General features: G+C 37.2%; 1 protein-coding gene across 1 annotated transcript in view; it reads right to left on the bottom strand.

The window, feature by feature from the left end:
* The window catches only part of SPATS2 (spermatogenesis associated serine rich 2), a 155522-nt gene that overhangs the window by 23552 nt on the left and 113527 nt on the right, over positions 1–18443 (bottom strand). The window contains exons 3-8 of the mRNA XM_041736524.1: positions 16530–16609; positions 10523–10631; positions 9362–9411; positions 6551–6812; positions 4278–4457; positions 1008–1143 (exon numbers count right to left, since the gene is read on the bottom strand). Of these exons, the coding sequence (XP_041592458.1) occupies positions 1008–1143; positions 4278–4457; positions 6551–6812; positions 9362–9411; positions 10523–10631; positions 16530–16609 (817 nt within the window). The remainder of the gene's footprint in view (positions 1–1007; positions 1144–4277; positions 4458–6550; positions 6813–9361; positions 9412–10522; positions 10632–16529; positions 16610–18443) is intronic.

Raw genomic sequence — 18443 nt, 5'->3', positions numbered from 1 at the left:
GCATTGAAAAACCAGATAAGGGATCCCTGGGTGGCGCAGCGGTTTGGCGCCTGCCTTTGGCCCAGGGCGCGATCCTGGAGATCCGGGATCGAATCCCACATCAGGCTCCCGGTGCATGGAGCCTGCTTCTCCCTCCGCCTGTTCTCTGCCTCTCTCTCTCTCTCTGTGACTATCATAAATAAATAAATAAAAAAAATTAAAAAAAAAAAAAAAAAAGAAAAACCAGATAAGAAGTCCAGGAGTAAAAATTTTTCAAAAGCATTTTCAAACCTCTTTACCAAACCCTATTTCCCCTACAGAACACATATTAATATACTTTAAGATAGTATTATTTATTTATTTATTTCTAAAAAGATTTAAAAATTTATTCATGAGAGACACAGAGAAAGAGGCAGAGACACAGGCAGAGGGAGAAGCAGGCTCCCTGCAGAAGCCCAATGTGGGACTTGATCCCCGGACCCCAGGATCATGCCCTGAGCCAAGGGCAGATGCTCAGCCACTGAGCTACCCAGGCATCCCAGGTGAGTATTTTTTAGAACACAGTTAAAGAATACAAAATTAAAACAAATCAATGACTAATAATAAGGCACAAAAGAGATAATTATGGCAGGTTGCATTAGGAAGGATGACAGGAGGCAGGTAAGCAGACAGGTCTTTCCTACTTCATTACTTTGTTCAAACTCATCATGTCATTTGTTGTAGGTTCCTGGTTTAAGAGACAGACCTTGAAGTAAGGATGCAAGACTCATAATTATTTGTCCTTTTCCAAACACTATCAACCTCAGACCCATTCCTAGAACATAATGACTTCTCTGTACCACTGATTCCTATACTGTGACCAAAAGGAGTTGAATGAAGCAGAAAGCTAAATATACCATAGGACTTCTAAGTTTCTCCCTACTATAAAGAACAATTAAGAGACAGGAATTAAAGAACGTGGTGAAGGGCTGCCCATCTTCATAAGTGATCCTTTTTGTGCCAATGTGATCCAATGCAACTTAACTTACCAGCTCTGCAACTCAGCAAAAGCTTGTTTCATTTTCTTAATGGAAGCATCCATCTCTTCTTTAACTACAACTCGATACCGTGCAAGAGACACTGTGCAGCGCTGGAGGTCTTTCACAGACTTTTCAATATTGGAACCTTGAGGGAAAAAACCCAAGGATTAATATTAAAAAAAAAAGGAGCACAGATAACTTGAAGGGTAGATATGAACACCCACACATGTAAAGTAACAAATGTCACGTGGACTAAGAATGTTCCCTGAATGGCCACCCTCCTCAACAAAAAATTGATGTTTTCATAGATTAAAAAAAAAAGTATCCTAGCCAAGATGGAGTAACAGGAGTTGGATTTATCTCCCTGTTTTAAATAACACATACACAAAGACAAAACATATGAAACTAGGTTTTTATACAACAGGCAGTAGGCAGTACTTTTTCCCTGAGAAAACAGAAACAAATGAAGGGAGGCCTATGACTGCCCCAATTTACTGCCATGAATGTTTCCAGGCTGCAACGCAAGGAGGAGAAATCCTAATCTAATTGAGGGGACAGAGTTGAGAACTGGAGAGGCCCAGGCGACTAGAATTCTAAGGTCAGAATACTGGAGAGGAGAGCTACACACAAAGATGAGGAGACTGTAGAGATCACAGAGCATTATGAATGCATTGGGGTGAGGAAACTACCTGAGACAGGAAAAAGAACCACTGGAAAGGAACAGAGAGAACAATCTCAAGACTTCACCCAGGCCACAAATAGTTTATGTTCACACCAGCCAGAATGGGATACCAGTAGAGCACTTGGAAGGGTACTGCCTCAGCAATGAGGCAAAATTAGCTCTAAAGGCTGCTCTAGTTCCACCTAACAAATCTTCTTAAAAGCAAGCCCCAAACTGTTACCAAATAACAGTCCCAGAAGAAATCATAAGAATACTTAAATAGGGCGTCTGGGTGGCTCAGTCAATTAAGCATCTGCCTTTGGCTCAGGTCATGATCTCAGGGTCTTGGGATTGTGCCCTGGGTCAGGCTCCCTGCTCAGTAGGGAGTCTGCTTCTCCCTCTCTCTCTGCCCCTACCCCTGCTCTCTCTCACTCAAATAAACAAACAAAATCTTTAAAAAAGTACTTAAATAAAACAAAATATCTAGCAATCGACAAAGAAAAATTCACGTCTGGCATCCAAGAAAAAATTACTAGGCATACAAAGAGGCAGACAAACATGACCCACAGTGAAGAGAAAAATCAACTAACAGAAGCAGATTCAGAAATATCACAGATGTTCCAGGGCCACCAGGAGGCTGGTGCCGTGGGAGGGAACTCAGGCAGCTTCCCACCCCTTGTGGGTGCCCCTGTGGGCTGCTGTGCTGCCCACCTCCCAGCATGTGTGCTGCCAGCTGATTCTGTTCTCCACGATTCAGCACCCCACCCTTGGTGTACTTTAAAAGGAGTTTTGTGTGATTCTCCCAACCCCTTCATTTGCGTTACATTGTGTAATACTGATTTAAGGAAATAAACCTTTGGAATTGAAAAAAAAAAAAAAAGAAATATCACAGATGTAAAATCAAGTAAACAAGGACATCAAAACAGCTAATATAATCAGATACTGTATGTTCAGGAAGGCAGAGGAAGGCATAAACATGTTAAGGAGGGACATGGATGATACTTTAAAAAAACCCCAACTGAACCTCTAGAGATGAAAAAAGACAGTGCCTGAGATGAAAAATACACTGGATGGGACAAACAGCAGATTAGAAACTGTTAAAAAAAAAAAGATTAATGAATTTGAAGATAGCAACTTCAGAAACTGTACAAAATGAAATAAAACACAGCGAGCAAAAAAGGCTAAAAAAATAAGTATTTGAATAGGTACCAAAGTTTCAAAACTCTCTAAATGACAGGATTTAGTAGAATATAATTCACCATGCAGACATTACAAAATTCTCTGTAGTACAGTGTGAAGCATTATATGTGAATAAGCCAATTTTGTAGATAAAGATGAAATATACTTAACCTACCCAACATATTCTAACCAGTTTCCAAGAGTTCTACTGACCTTTCTATATTCACCAATGTCAAAGTTACATATACAAATTGATAGGTGGAATCATGGATCTAAGAAGTTTATAATGTGCCAAGATACACTTTTTCAACTTTTTAAAAAAATTCCTTCTCATCTTGGTTTCTTTCCAAATCTACTTAAAAGCTTTCAAGTCTCATCCTTTTATTTTTGTTTGACTATTTTTGTTGTGCTTTTCTACACCAAGCTGAGGGTTATGTTAGATTTAAAAGGAAAGCTTCACTAATTAAACTTAGCTTGTGTGGAATAAATAATTCAATAAAGAGCTACAGGTTACGAGTATCTTTTACATTTCTATGTTTCATTTGTTTAGTGGAGTGGACCACCATGCTTAGATGTATGACACTCAGAGAGGCTAGTATCTTTAACTGTTTAATTGTTAACTGATTATTTAAATGATTATTATAGTTAAAAAAAAAAAAAGCAAAGAGCTACCACCAGTCAATGCTGAGCACTTAAGAGGAAACGATCTTGTTTGAAGCTAGAGTCCGACAGATATTAGTGAGAGCATGAAATTATGACGAAAAATGAAAATATTTCTTTAAAATGTCATGTCAGAGATAGCAGTGGTTTTTCCTGGTAAGTCAACCAGGAGATAAAAATTAAGGAAACGGTACAAAAATGTTGCAATAAAGCAAATAAAAGAAACAAGTTAATGTTAGCAGAAGAGTTATCTGGGGGAGCATCTGGGTGGCTTAGCAGTCTGCCTTTGGTTCAGGTCGTGATCTGCCTGTTTCTCCTGCCTAACAGGCGTCTGTACACTTTGAATTTTTCCATAAACTGGTCCTTGGATCATTAAATATTTAGAATTGTTAGGAACCACGGTCCTCCCTTCAATTTTTCCCTAATTCCAACTACCTTTCAAGTTTGCTCAAATTTGTGGGTGGCTTCATCCCCTCTACTACTCGACATTTAGTCTCTATGTTAGCTTGACATCACAGAAGTCCTGAAATGAACATCAGTCCAATAAATTACAAACTAGTCATGAAAAAAAAAATACTATCAAACTCCAACAGTGCACATGGGAGTCAGAGAGGGGTAGTTACTGCGTTAAAAAAAAAACACAAAGAAAAAAAAAACACAGAAAAAGTATTACCTGCTACTATCTTGAGAACTTATCTGTGGGAACAAGGAGATAATGTGCCCTCACTAGTCAAAAACAGATCTTTTTTCATCCTCTCAAAGGCAGCCTTCTGATTTACCTAGCTTTTTGTTGGTGGATGAGAGTGGAACATCTTCCATCCCCAGATTGGAAAACTGCAGTGCTGTGGTAGGCCTTGGAAGAGATTTGGCAGCATTCCTATTTTGCTGAGAATTCTGAGTAGACTGCATAGTCAAAGACTTGGGCTCAAAATCAGAGATGCCATTCTCCAGCGTGGATCCTGTCAAAGAAAGAGTCCAGAATTTTAAGAGTAAAATTTAGGAGTAGATCAATCAAGCAGTCTTAAGTATAAACAAATAAGAAAGGAAAAGTGTTTCAGGCAAAACTATGCCTCTTAAAGGTTGTGAACAAAAACAACTGACAAAATAGAACAAAGAACAGAATCAGCTGGATGAGGCTATGAGTAGTGTCTGGCTTAGCCCTAAACTGTATCCTGGATGAAGATGACAAGTCTACGGTAACTGATTGCTAGATAAGTTAGTTTCTTCCCTGTATCTTGGTAGCTCTGGGCACAAAGAAGTGAAGAGAGTCAACAGCACTATTTCTGATAGCTTCTGTAAGTTATGTTGAGGAAAAAAGAGTTTTACACTGTTCCAGGGAATGAAGAATTTTTAAAGCTTTAGGAAAAGGGCAAAGAGTTAGGAAATAAGAGGAGAGCTCGCTCAGAAAAAAAATGGAAGCCATGGACTGCCTTCAGTTTGAGGTCAGTATAGGTGCTATATTTTTCTCTTTTTGTGTAAGCAAACTAATCAATTAAAGAACTTCTAAGAAATACAGAATAATTCTTAAATTCTCATTACACTGATAAGGCTAGCAGCAACAGAGCAAGGGGAAATGGACTAACAAACAAGTAATTAAAACACCAACCTTAAAAAGAGATATTTCCAGAGTGCCTGAGTGGCACAGTCAGTTTAGTGTCTGACTCTTGGTTTCGGCTCAGGTCATGATCTCAGGGTTTTGAGATCAAGCCCGATGTTGAGCCCTGTGTTGGGTTCCACACACAGCATGAAGTCTGTTTAGGTTTCTCTTTTGCTATCTTTGTGCCCCTCCTGTACATGAGCACCCCACCAAATAAATCAATCTTTAAAAAAAGTAGAAGAGCTATTCCCAATATTCATCAAAATGGTGGGAAAATAATGTGCCCACATTATGATATGTGAATTTACAACTAACACTAATCTTAAATCTTTATTAGAAAACAAATGTGGGACTATAAAAAACCAACAGTCTACTTCTGAAAGCCATGGAATTACAGTTATTACTATATACTCCTCATTTTGTTGTCTTGGAATAATATCACTGACATCAACTCATCATCGTCATTTTCCTTAGTAAGTAAGCAATTAAAAAAAAAATCTTAAGGTTGGGACATCTGGATGGCTCAGCAGTTAAGCATCTGCCTTCGGCTCAGGACGTGACCCTGGAGTCCCGGGATCAAGCCCTGCATCAGGCTCCCTGCATGGAGCCTGCTTCTCCCTCTGCCTATGTCTCTGCCTCTCTCTGTGTGTCTCTCATGAATAAATAAATAAAATCTTAAAAAAAAATCTTGGGCAGCCCCGGTGGCTCAGCGCTTTAGCGCTCTCTCCAGGGTGTGATACGGTGACCCAAGATTGAGTCCCACGTTGGGCTCCCTACATGGAGCCTGCTTCTCCCTCTGCCTGTGTCTTCTGCCTCCCTCTCCCTCTCTCTCTCATGAATACATAAATTTTTAAAAAAATCTTTAAAAAAAATCTTAAGGTCTTCTGTAATCTCTAACTACTAAAGGATTATTAAGTTAGATTTCTACAAGACTTACTTAAACTAAAATTGAAATACGAGACAATAGAGTAAAAATTGTTATTTTTCTTGGCCTTTGATAATTACAGTTGACCTAATGTGGGAGTTGGGGCACTGATCCCCTTGCAGTTGAAAATCTATATGTAACTTTGACTCCCCCAAAACAATATCCTACTGTTGATCAGAAGCCTTACCAATAACATATAAAGTTGATAAACACATATTTATACTTTATATTCTATTCTATATTCTTACAATAAAGTCAGCAGAGAAATATTAAGAAAGTCATTAGGAACAGAAAAACATATTTATATTACTGTATTGTATTTTTTAAAAAAATCCACATGTAAGTAGACTTACACAGTCCAAACCATGTTGTTCAAGAATCAACTATACAAAATGTGACTCTTTCACATAAAAAGCAACAAAAACTAAAAAGTAAAAGACTAAAACTAAATGTAATTTATTGATTGCTTTCTCAACTAGGAAGCCCTAGTTGAGTATTTTTCAACAGAATGCAACTTTTAATAAACTCACCTGTTCTATCCAGCATATCTGGTGTGGCAGACTCAGGATCTTCCAATTCTCTGGCATCTATTGAAAGTATCTCCATACCCTCACTGAGAGAGTCCACAGACTCAGTATCATTGATGGCACCGTTGACATGGTAACCATTAATACCACCTTTCTCTGAAGAAGGTGCAGACTGTTCCTCTTGAATGGAAACCGATTTACTGGAATCTGGGATACTGTTACTTGGTTCTGCTGCAGGCTTTGGTTTGCTTTTCTTCTTTTTGTTCTAATGATTATTAAAGATTTGAAAAAGAGAAAAGAAAAAGAAGACACCCCCCGCCCCGCAACCCACAGAGGTAACACTAGCCATCCAAAGATAATCAGTGTTATCAATTTCTCATATGCTCTTCTGGATATTGAAGACATTTTTATATATGTTGAGCTACTGACTGAAGTAACTATGTAAAATGCTTTGGATGAACTCAAACACATAAATATAAAAATTTACACATGGTAAAACCCACCATAAGCAAAATCAAAACATAAATTTTAAAATGTGAAAAAATATATCCAACTTATACACAAAAAACTAAATTTATACAGAGTTCTAACAAAAACCAAGAGCTAAAAATGGTATAGGATGTAAACATATCCTATGACGTGCAACCTCAGTCTAATAAGAGACATAAATTAAAAATGCACTGCAGAGGATTCTGGGAAGATGACAAAGAAGGAAGCACCAGTCATCTGTCTTTCTAGACAATTATTACATTGGCAAAATCTGTCTGATTTAACTATTTTGGAACTCTGGAGTCTGTTGAAGGCTTGCAATTTGATGGTGAAAACCTGGACAGTAAACTGTGGTTAATTTCAGTCAGCATCAGCTCCTGGTATAGAAGCAGTTACCCTAGGATACAGGCAGCTGTGCACCTGTTCTTGGGGGAAGCTTGCACAAATTATGGGAGCCTGGGTAGACAAAAAGAACCCTGTTCTCCAAATACTAGGGATCTGTGCTCTGATCACTGACTGCTGCTTTTGACCACAGAAGTGCAGAGGAAGAGGTAGGCATCCATTGTTGTACCTCCTCCCATGGTTGTACCTCTTTCCATTGTTGCAAGTCCCACCTCTCTTTGGCTGAGTGACTTCCAGGGGAATAGAAAGAGCAGTGCCCCAGAAAACTAACAATAACCAAAAATAAGCAAATGCTGAGGAAGAGGGGGAATCTGATTTCCAAAGTTAACACATTGTTAGATTCAAATGTCTGATTTTTTTTTTCTTTTAAAGATTTATTTGACAGAGAGACAGCACAGGCAGGGGTAGCAGCAGACAGAGGGAGAGGGAGAAGCAGACTCCCCATTGAGCAGAGAGCCAGATGAGAGGCCAAACCCCAGAACCCTGGGATCATGACCTGAGCTGAAGGCAGACACTGAACCAAATGAGCCACCCAGGTGCCCCTTAAATATCCAGTTTTCAACTCAAAATCACAAGGCATAAAAAATCACACAAAAAACAAGCTTAAAGAAAAAAAAAATCAACAGAAACAGCCGCTGAAAAAGATTTGTTGGCAAATACATTAAAGACTAAAACATGCTTCTCCCTCTGCCTATGTCTCTGCCTCTCTCTCTCTCTCTCTGTGACTATCATAAATAAATAAAAATTAAAAAAAAAATTAAAAAAAAAAAAAGGATCCCTGGGTGGCGCAGTGGTTTGGCGCTTGCCTTTGGCCCAGGGCGCGATCCTGGAGACCCGGGATCGAGTCCCACATCGGGCTCCCGGTGCATGGAGCCTGCTTCTCCCTCTGCCTATGTCTCTGCCTCTCTCTCTCTCTCTCTGTGACTATCATAAATAAATAAAAATTAAAAAAAAATTTTTAAAGACTAAAACAACTGTCTTACTGTTATCTATAGAAAACAAACTGATGGTTACCAGAGGGGGAGGTGGGTTGGGGGGATGGGTGAAATAGGTGATGGCGATCAAGGAATACACTTGTTGTAATGAGCAGTGGGTGATGTATGGAAGTGTACTGTACACCTGAAACTAATATTACACTGAATTTTAACTAACTGGAATTTAAATAAAAACTTAAAAAAAAGTAAAATAACTGTCTTAAAGATGCTCAAAAAAATAAAAGAGGGCAGCCCGGGTGGCTCAGCTGTTTTAACGCCACTGCCTTCAGCCCAGGGCCTGATCCTGGAGACCCAGGATCGAGTCCCACGTCGGGCTCCCTGCATGGAGCCTGCTTCTCCCTCTGCTGCCTTTGTCTCTGCCTCTCTCTCTCTCTCTCTGTGTGTGTCTCTCATGAATAAATAAAATCTTAAAAAAAAAGAAGAAGATGTGGAGAAAATCAAGAAAGCAAAGTATGAGCAAAATGGAAACGCCAATAAAGAGACAGGAAATCCAAAAGAAGTTAATAAAGAAATGCTGGAGCTGAAAAGTACAATAACTGAAATTTTTAAATTCATAAAGGGATTCCAAGGAAGATTTCAGCAGATAAGAGAAAAATTAATAAGTAAACTTGAAGACTGGAGAATGGAAATTGCTAAGTCTGAGGAACAGAAAGAAAACATTGAGGAAAAGCAAACAGAAGGTGGCTGGGTGGCTCAGTCGGTAGAGCATGCAACTCTCAACCTCAAGGTCATGAATTCAAGCCTTAAATCACATGCAAGACACTGTGGTACTCTATATACACAGCTGTGTTTCAATGTCACAGAAGACTTTTTAACCAGATGAGAGTGAAGTGGTATAGGTAAATCTTTTCAAATATTTTTGTAGGGCCTAAATTTCTTAAATAATACACATATCAATATCATACTTTTAAATTTAATTCATTTTTACCTTTTTCTTGCCTGTTACTGTCCATTCTTTGAGTACTTCACTGGCACTCCCTGTAAAAGAAACCAATTACAGATTTTCTCTCCTACCATATACGTGGTCAACAAGGATTTAGTGTCCTTGCAGTTTGTCATTGTTGGACAATTTCCATAGTTCCTCATAGGAAAAGTTAAGGTTCAAGCTTCTGAGCTAATGTAATAAGACAATCACATTATGTTTACCTTTTGGAATACCTGTCCATTTAGATCCCTCTTCCTTAGTAAGTTCTTCTAAGAAGAGAGCAATGTAAGCCTGATCATTTTGAAGATTCTTTTTATTTATATAGTTTAGACCAAATACAAAGATAACCGGTTTCAGCCCAAATATGCCATCCCCTCCCATCTAGAAGATCACATATCACCTTGGCTATATTGTTTCAGAGACAGCTATACACTACCCTTGGCTCAAATACTAATTATAAAGAAAATAGATGATGATAAAAACCTTACAGTATTTGGATCTGTTTATTATACACTGACAAATGCAGAAGAATAGAAACAGAAGACCTAGTCTGACGTTGCTGTTCAACGAAGCAATAGCTTCAGGCAAAGTTTTTCTAAAACAAGTTATGTGGAAAGAAGTTTATAAAGCACTTCTCAACTCTATACTGAAAGCCTGACTAAACACATCATTCTTCTATGTTAGGTAAGGAAACTCACACCCATACATTTGAGTCACTTGCAGAAACCAAACTAAATGGTACAGGGGCCTGGGAGAGAATGCTGAATCCCTGATTTTGTTATCTATTGCTGGGCCACTGGATCACTGCTTTGTCACTAAGAGTTTATTAAATTCTTATTCAACCCAATTCCAATCAACTCCCTTATACCACTAGCCACACAATTTGTTCTTAAAACCAAGAGATAGCATTTTGAATAAAATGATGAGTTTTCTCAGTTTGTGTCTTATTCTAAGATATCATACAGCTTATGAATGAATTACTTGTAGGGTTGAAAGAGATTATCTTTAAAGAAAAATGCCATGTTATCACCAGGTCTGCTATATCATCTATAAAACACTGAATTGCTGAATGAATGTTACAGAAGTCTGAAGCAACTTCTATTTGAACAAACTTATTAAAAAAAACAAACAAACTAAAAAAACAAACAAACAAACTAGGATTACCTTCCATGAATGCTTGTACTGTTTTGTCCACACAATTATCAAAGTGCTGCAAAACCAGGATGATTTCATTATTGCTCTTATTGGGAACTATAGCACGCACTGCATTTATCTGGAAAAGATGACAGTCATTGAATTACAGCATCAGTTCGTCAGTTGGCAACTGATGCCTATTATGGAGAGTAACGGAAAAAATGATATGTATCACTCTTTAATGTCAGGGAGAGTACATACAATTACCTCACTGGGAATGATTAATAGACAAGTGATAACAGTACATTAAAATTTAATTTCAAAATTTGGAAAAGCAGAACATTTCTAGAAATAGAAGGTCTGTGCTAGATTTTATTCCAAGAAAATGTGGTTTAATTAGGTATCAGTATTAATTTAATATCAATATTTCCTCATCTTAGCCTACTATGGAGAAAGGTAGAAAGTTTAATGAACCACCAACAGTAACAACTTACATTTTTCAGTATTTTTCAAGACATTTTTACTTAAAATTTTTTTACTTCATAACATTTAATTGTATAACACTATAAAGATAATTTATTATAAACTGTTTCAGGCACATAAAACATGATGAACACTCACTATATGATAGTCAGTTTAACACAACAGATGGCAATGAAGTCCCCTTGAAGTCCTCATGAATCCCCCATCTCTTTCCTCTTCAGAGATTTCTGCCTTGAACTTGGTATTATCCTGATACATGTTTTTGCACTTTTATGATATATGTATATATCCACTGGTAATATAACTTGTCTTGCCTTACATAAATATCATATCATACATATCTATATTCAATTTGCTTTTTTCACATAACATCATTTTTTAAGATTTTTTTTGTGTGTTGATAAATGCATATCTTATTTATTTTAACTGCTACACAGCATTTCCATTGTATGAATATAGCCAATTTACTCATTCTCCTGTCGATGGCCACTTATATTGTTTCCAATGTTTGGCTATTATGAAAAATGCTGGAACGAACATTTCCATGCTTATTTGCTGCTGAATTTTCAGTGCCTAAAACAATGTTCACCACACTATAAGCAATTAAAAAAGAAAATAAAAATCACATCTTCCTTGAACAGTGAGAGAATGTCTCTATTGTGTATAGCGACTAGAATTCGCAAATATTAGGGCACTTATAAATGCATTATATAACATCAAACTGCTCTTTATAATAGATATGCCAAGCGCCTGGAGGACTCTTGATTTCAGATGGGGTCATGGCCTCAGGTCATGGGATCTAGCCCCCCAGCAGGCTCCATGCCTAGCAGGGAGTCTGCTGGAGGTTCTCTCTCTTCCTCTCCCTATGCCCTTCCCTCTGCTCATGCATGCTCTCTCCCTCTAAAATAAAATTTAAAAATCTTTTTTTAAAAAAAATATACCAATTTTGCCGGATTTATTCCTAAGGGTTTTTTTTTTAAGCATATAATGTTAATTTTAATTTTAGGTGTATAATATAGCAACTCAAGAACTCTACACATTTTTTAGTGCTCATCAAGATAGGTGTGCTTTTTTTTTTCTTAAAGATTTTTATTTATTTATTTATTCATGAGAGACACAAAGAAAAGGCAGAGACACAGGCAGAGGGATGCAGGCTTCCCACAGGGAGCCTGATGAGAGACTCAGTCTAAAAGATCTGGGATCACAACTTGAGCCAAAGGAAGATGCTCAGTGCTCAACCACTGAGCAACCCAGGCATCTGTAGATAGGTAGACTCTTTTTTTTTTTAAAAGATTTTATTTATTCATGATAGACAGAGAGAGAGAGAGAGAGAGGCAGAGACACAGGCAGAGGGAGAAGCAGGCTCCATGCAGGGAGCCTGACATGGGACTCGATCCCAGGACTCCAGGATCATGCCCTGGACCAAAGGCAGGCGCCAAACCGCTGAGCCACCCAGGGATCCTCTAGGTATACTCTTAATACCTTTTAACTATTTCACCCATTCTCCTCTCACCCACATCCGTTCTGGGAGATTTGAGAATAATTGCATATTTTATTTTCACTTTTGTATATCAATTTAATATCCAGCAACCTTGATGAATTCTTACAATTTCTTGCTTTCCCAGTTTTTCTATGTAGATAGAAAATAATTGTAATGTCTATAAATAAGTTTTTTTCTTCCTTTCCAATCCTTACAATTTTTTAAAAAAGATTTATTAATTTGAGAGAGAAAGAGAACACACAGAGGGAAAAGGAGAAGGAGACTGCCCGCTGAGTAGGGCACCCAATGTTGAGCTTAATCCCAGGACCATGACCTGAGCCAAAGGCAGACACATAACTGATTGAGGTGCCTCAATCCTTACAATTTTCATTTCTTGTCTCACTGCACAATGTGAAGAAGACCTGGCTTTTTTTTGGTAGGGAGTAATAGTTAGAAACCAAGATCTAAAAGCTGTGTGTGTTTGTTTCTGGGCAGTCATTATTTCTAGGGTTTTTTTTCCAGTGGATAGAGCTAGGAGATTTTGTTTTTCACAACACGAGTTCATAATAACATCTCTAATTCAAATTTAATATTAAAATACTTTTTAAGATTTTATTTATTTATTCATGAGAGAGAGAGAGGCAGAGACACAGACAGAGGGAAAAGCAGGCTACCTGCAAGGAGCCCGATGTGGCACTTGATCCTGGATCCCAGGATCACACCTTGAGCGGAAGGTAGATGCTCAACTGCTGAGCCACCCAGGCGTCCCAAGACTTTTTCTTATATAATTTTAAACACGTATCTCTTTTCTGTACACTGAAACTTTGTACTAACTTGCTTTATTCTGTAATATTAAAAAATATTAATATACTACAATATTACCAATGATAAAACATTTAATACAATTAAAGATTTATTTGCAATTCTTTTTGTCTTTTGATGTACAGAGTAATACTATGTTTCAGAAGCCAGTGGGAAGATTTGTTCTAGTTCACTCTCTCCCTGAAGGTGAAATACTTTTAGCCCTAACTCAGGACAAGCCTTGGGCTTCAACAGCCCTGTGTGGTAAAACTCAATTTTTATCAAGACTGGCAAAACACATCAGAGTTACCTAGCTCAGGTGTATCCACTCTGGTTTTTAGTGCCTTCTAATACTTTTGGTCCCTAGGGATATCCTTTACTTTTTTGTTATGATATGCATTTTAAATGACATATATTATTTTTCATTCTATATATTTTAGATATTTTATACCAGGAATGTTTTCAGGTTCTTTAGTCAGTCAAACTGCTTGAAAAGGAAGTACTTTTATATATGAAGAGAAGTATCTTGTCAAAGTAATATGCCCAGTCTGTATTAGAACCTAAGTTTTCTTTAGTACACTTGCTTTTATATCATTCTACCCTTTTTTTTGTCTCAGGCTTACCTGAACAATGTCAAGGTTTAAAACCATACAAAGTGGGAAAATATATAATGTATAATCCAAAAGAGGGCTATTTTATAATATACATTTTTGAGATGAGCTAAAACTTAGTACTGATCACTATAAAATGGACTTTTTTTTTTTTTTTTTTTTTTTTTTATTTATGATAGTCACACAGAGAGAGAGAGAGAGAGAGGCAGAGGACACAGGCAGAGGAGAAGCAGGCTCCATGCACCGGAGCCCGACGTGGGATTCGATCCCGGGTCTCCAGGATCGCGCCCTGGTCCAAAGGCAGGCGCCAAACCGCTGCGCCACCCAGGGATCCTCTAGGTATACTCTTAATACCTTTTAACTATTTCACCCATTCTCCTCTCACCCACATCCGTTCTGGGAGATTTGAGAATAATTGCATTTTTATTTTCACTTTTGTATATCAATTTAATATCCAGCAACCTTGATGAATTCTTACAATTTCTTGCTTTCCCAGTTTTTCTATGTAGATAGAAAATAATTGTAATGTCTATAAATAAGTTTTTTTCTTCCTTTCCAATCCTTACAATTTTTTAAAAAAGATTTATTAATTTGAGAGAGAAAGAGAACACACAGAGGGAAAAGGAGAAGGAGACTGCCCGCTGAGTAGGGCACCCAATGTTGAGCTTAATCCCAGGACCATGACCTGAGCCAAAGGCAGACACATAACTGATTGAGGTGCCTCAATCCTTACAATTTTCATTTCTTGTCTCACTGCACAATGTGAAGAAGACCTGGCTTTTTTTTGGTAGGGAGTAATAGTTAGAAACCAAGATCTAAAAGCTGTGTGTGTTTGTTTCTGGGCAGTCATTATTTCTAGGGTTTTTTTTCCAGTGGATAGAGCTAGGAGATTTTGTTTTTCACAACACGAGTTCATAATAACATCTCTAATTCAAATTTAATATTAAAATACTTTTTAAGATTTTATTTATTTATTCATGAGAGAGACAGAGAGAGGCAGAGACACAGGCAGAGGGAAAAGCAGGCTACCTGCAAGGAGCCCGATGTGGCGGCACTTGATCCTGGATCCCAGGATCACACCTTGAGCGGAAGGTAGATGCTCAACTGCTGAGCCACCCAGGCGTCCCAAGACTTTTTCTTATATAATTTTAAACACGTATCTCTTTTCTGTACACTGAAACTTTGTACTAATTTGCTTTATTCTGTAATATTAAAAAATATTAATATACTACAATATTACCAATGATAAAACATTTAATACAATTAAAGATTTATTTGCAATTCTTTTTGTCTTTTGATGTACAGAGTAATACTATGTTTCAGAAGCCAGTGGGAAGATTTGTTCTAGTTCACTCTCTCCCTGAAGGTGAAATACTTTTAGCCCTAACTCAGGACAAGCCTTGGGCTTCAACAGCCCTGTGTGGTAAAACTCAATTTTTATCAAGACTGGCAAAACACATCAGAGTTACCTAGCTCAGGTGTATCCACTCTGGTTTTTAGTGCCTTCTAATACTTTTGGTCCCTAGGGATATCCTTTACTTTTTTGTTATGATATGCATTTTAAATGACATATATTATTTTTCATTCTATATATTTTAGATATTTTATACCAGGAATGTTTTCAGGTTCTTTAGTCAGTCAAACTGCTTGAAAAGGAAGTACTTTTATATATGAAGAGAAGTATCTTGTCAAAGTAATATGCCCAGTCTGTATTAGAACCTAAGTTTTCTTTAGTACACTTGCTTTTATATCATTCTACCCTTTTTTTTGTCTCAGGCTTACCTGAACAATGTCAAGGTTTAAAACCATACAAAGTGGGAAAATATATAATGTATAATCCAAAGAGGGCTATTTTATAATATACATTTTTGAGATGAGCCTAAAACTTAGTACCGATCACTATAAAATGGACTTTTTTTTTTAAATTTTTATTTATTTATGATAGTCACACAGAGAGAGAGAGAGAGAGAGAGGCAGAGACATAGGCAGAGGGAGAAGCAGGCTCCATGCACCGGAGCCCGACGTGGGATTCGATCCCGGGTCTCCAGGATCGCGCCCTGGGCCAAAGGCAGGTGCCAAACCGCTGCGCCACCCAGGGATCCCTATAAAATGGACTTTAGACAAAACTTACAGATTCAGGGATAAAAGTAAGATTCTGGTAACTTAAAATGTGAAAGTGCTTACATTATTCAACCTATATAGTATATCTGTGACTCCATAATCAACAATATACTTTTCTTAATAAGAGAAAGCACATAAAGCTTTTACATTTTTCTCAATAAAACTCATTAAGGGTTATATAACTAAAAACACCTGGTTTTCTTCCACAGAAATGTTACTTGGAAGATCTTTTCTTGTCTTGTCTGAACTCTCCAAATGAATAGAAAGATCCTACTCAGATTATTCCTTAAAGACTGTTGCCAAATGAGATACACACTAGCCATATATATATTATTTGTTATAATATTAACTAATACTTATTATATTTGTTATGCAAACGAAATCATATTTCACTTTCTTAATGAGTCTGTGTAGCTGCTGATTGAATTAGCATCTAAATTTTACTGTGACTAAATAAATAAGTAAATAAGTAAATAAATAAATAAATAAATAAAATTTTACTGTGACATTCAAGCTTACTATCCACAGTAAGTAGTCATACCTTCTCTTTCATGTTCTCAAAAGCTCCTCCCTGGGCCAATACAGTATTGGACTGCAAGTCAAAAATGAATCCTGATGTATCTGCAAGAAGAAGGAAAAAAATATGTCCAACACAATCCAAAACTAACATGTGATCCATCTCCCAAATGGAAGGACCATACCAGCGGCTTTCCTCTCATAAACAGTTAACAACTTAGTTGCTATTTTGTAAATTTTACTCTACATATAACTGATAACTACATTTCAGTTAAAATGAAAAATCTGATTTTAACAGAAACCATCAAGAACTACAGAAAGACACTAATTACATCAACTATATTAGACTGTCCAGTAATCCTTGATATCTTTGTTAACTATCCTAATTTAAAAGGTTCTTTAAAAATGTTGCAAGGAAATAGCTCCCTAAGGTAAAATTTAACATTAATGAATCTGAAAACGTGAATATGAAAGCTTCTGTGCCATTAATAATAACACATAAAACTAATTTCCATTTTCTAGACTGTACCACACACATGTTCTTATGGCTATCAAAATCCCTGAATACATTCATGTTTGCATCCCCAACATAATGCTTGACAAAGCAATGTATCTGAGCTTACACTATCAGCACAATATGGGAAAACTCACTGCAAAGCGATTGATTATAGAAGAGTTTGGCTTTCTTATGCTTATAAAGGTTATCTGCAAATTTACCTGTGACTATGTAATCAATAAACTACTTCAGCTTTAACACTTGATAGCTTTGTTTTAATATAATGAGATGTGATGGCAGGAAACAGAGTGCTTCTCAAATTCTGATGTGGATATTTATCATCTGGGGAATCTTAGGTTAAAATGCAGGTTCTGATTTAGTAATTTGGCTTATGGCCTGAGATTTGTATTCTCCAGTGGTATATCAACAATGCTGATCCATGCACCATACTTGAGAATATACCATACTTGGGGGTTAGAATTTCAACAAAGCAAGTAAAAGAACAAATTTTGAGAAAAGAGGTCACTATGTTTAAATATGTGTGCCCACCTCCCACACCACCACTAAATTCATGTTTTTTATTTTTTTTTAATTCATGTTTTTTAAAAAAGATTTATTTATTCATGAGAGACACAGAGAGGCAGACATAGAGGGAGAAGCAGGCGCCTTGCAGGGAGCCCGATGTGGGACTCGATCCTGGATCCTGGAATCATGCTTTGAGCAGAAGGCAGACGCTCAACGGTTGAGCCACCCAGGAGTCCCTAAATTCATATGTTGAAATCCTCAAGTGTTATGGTTATATAATCGTATTAGCAGGTGGAACTTTTAAGAGGTGAATAGGTCATGAGACTGCAGTCCTCATGATGGGATTAGTGCTCTTATAAGAGAGACCCCACAGAGCTCTCCACCCTCTGCCATCCTAAGGGGACAAATGAGAAGCAGTCTGTAACCCAAAAGAGGGCCCTCACCCAACTATGCTAGCACTCTGATCATAGACTTCGAGGCTTCCAAACTGCGAGAAATAAATTTCTGTTGTTTATAAACTACTCAGTCTGTTATAGCAGCTAGAATAGAATAAGATAGGGGTATAAAAAATATAGTAATATTCCAGTACACTTTCCAAATTCTTTTGCTATTATAATAGATGTGTTTTAATTAAAGCCTCTTTTCAGGGATAAAAAGTACAGCACCGAGAGTATAGTCAATGGTATTGTAATATTGCTTGGTGACAGATGGCAGCCATACATGTGGTGAGCATAACATAATGTATACAGTTGTCAAATCACAATGATATACACCTGAAACTAACGTACATTGTGTGTCAACTATACTTAAATTAAAAAAATAATAAAGAGTCTTACAGCTTAATCCTGGGTTTTCAAATCCTTCCTAGATCCTATAGAAGACTGGTAATTCATAAGGTAGAATGTGAAGAGCATTTTG

This window comes from Vulpes lagopus, chromosome 21, assembly GCF_018345385.1.
Source record: "Vulpes lagopus strain Blue_001 chromosome 21, ASM1834538v1, whole genome shotgun sequence".
NCBI classification, from domain to species: Eukaryota; Metazoa; Chordata; class Mammalia; order Carnivora; family Canidae; genus Vulpes; species Vulpes lagopus.
Note: the sequence above shows the minus strand (reverse complement) of the source record. Positions and strands in the feature narration are given on the sequence as shown.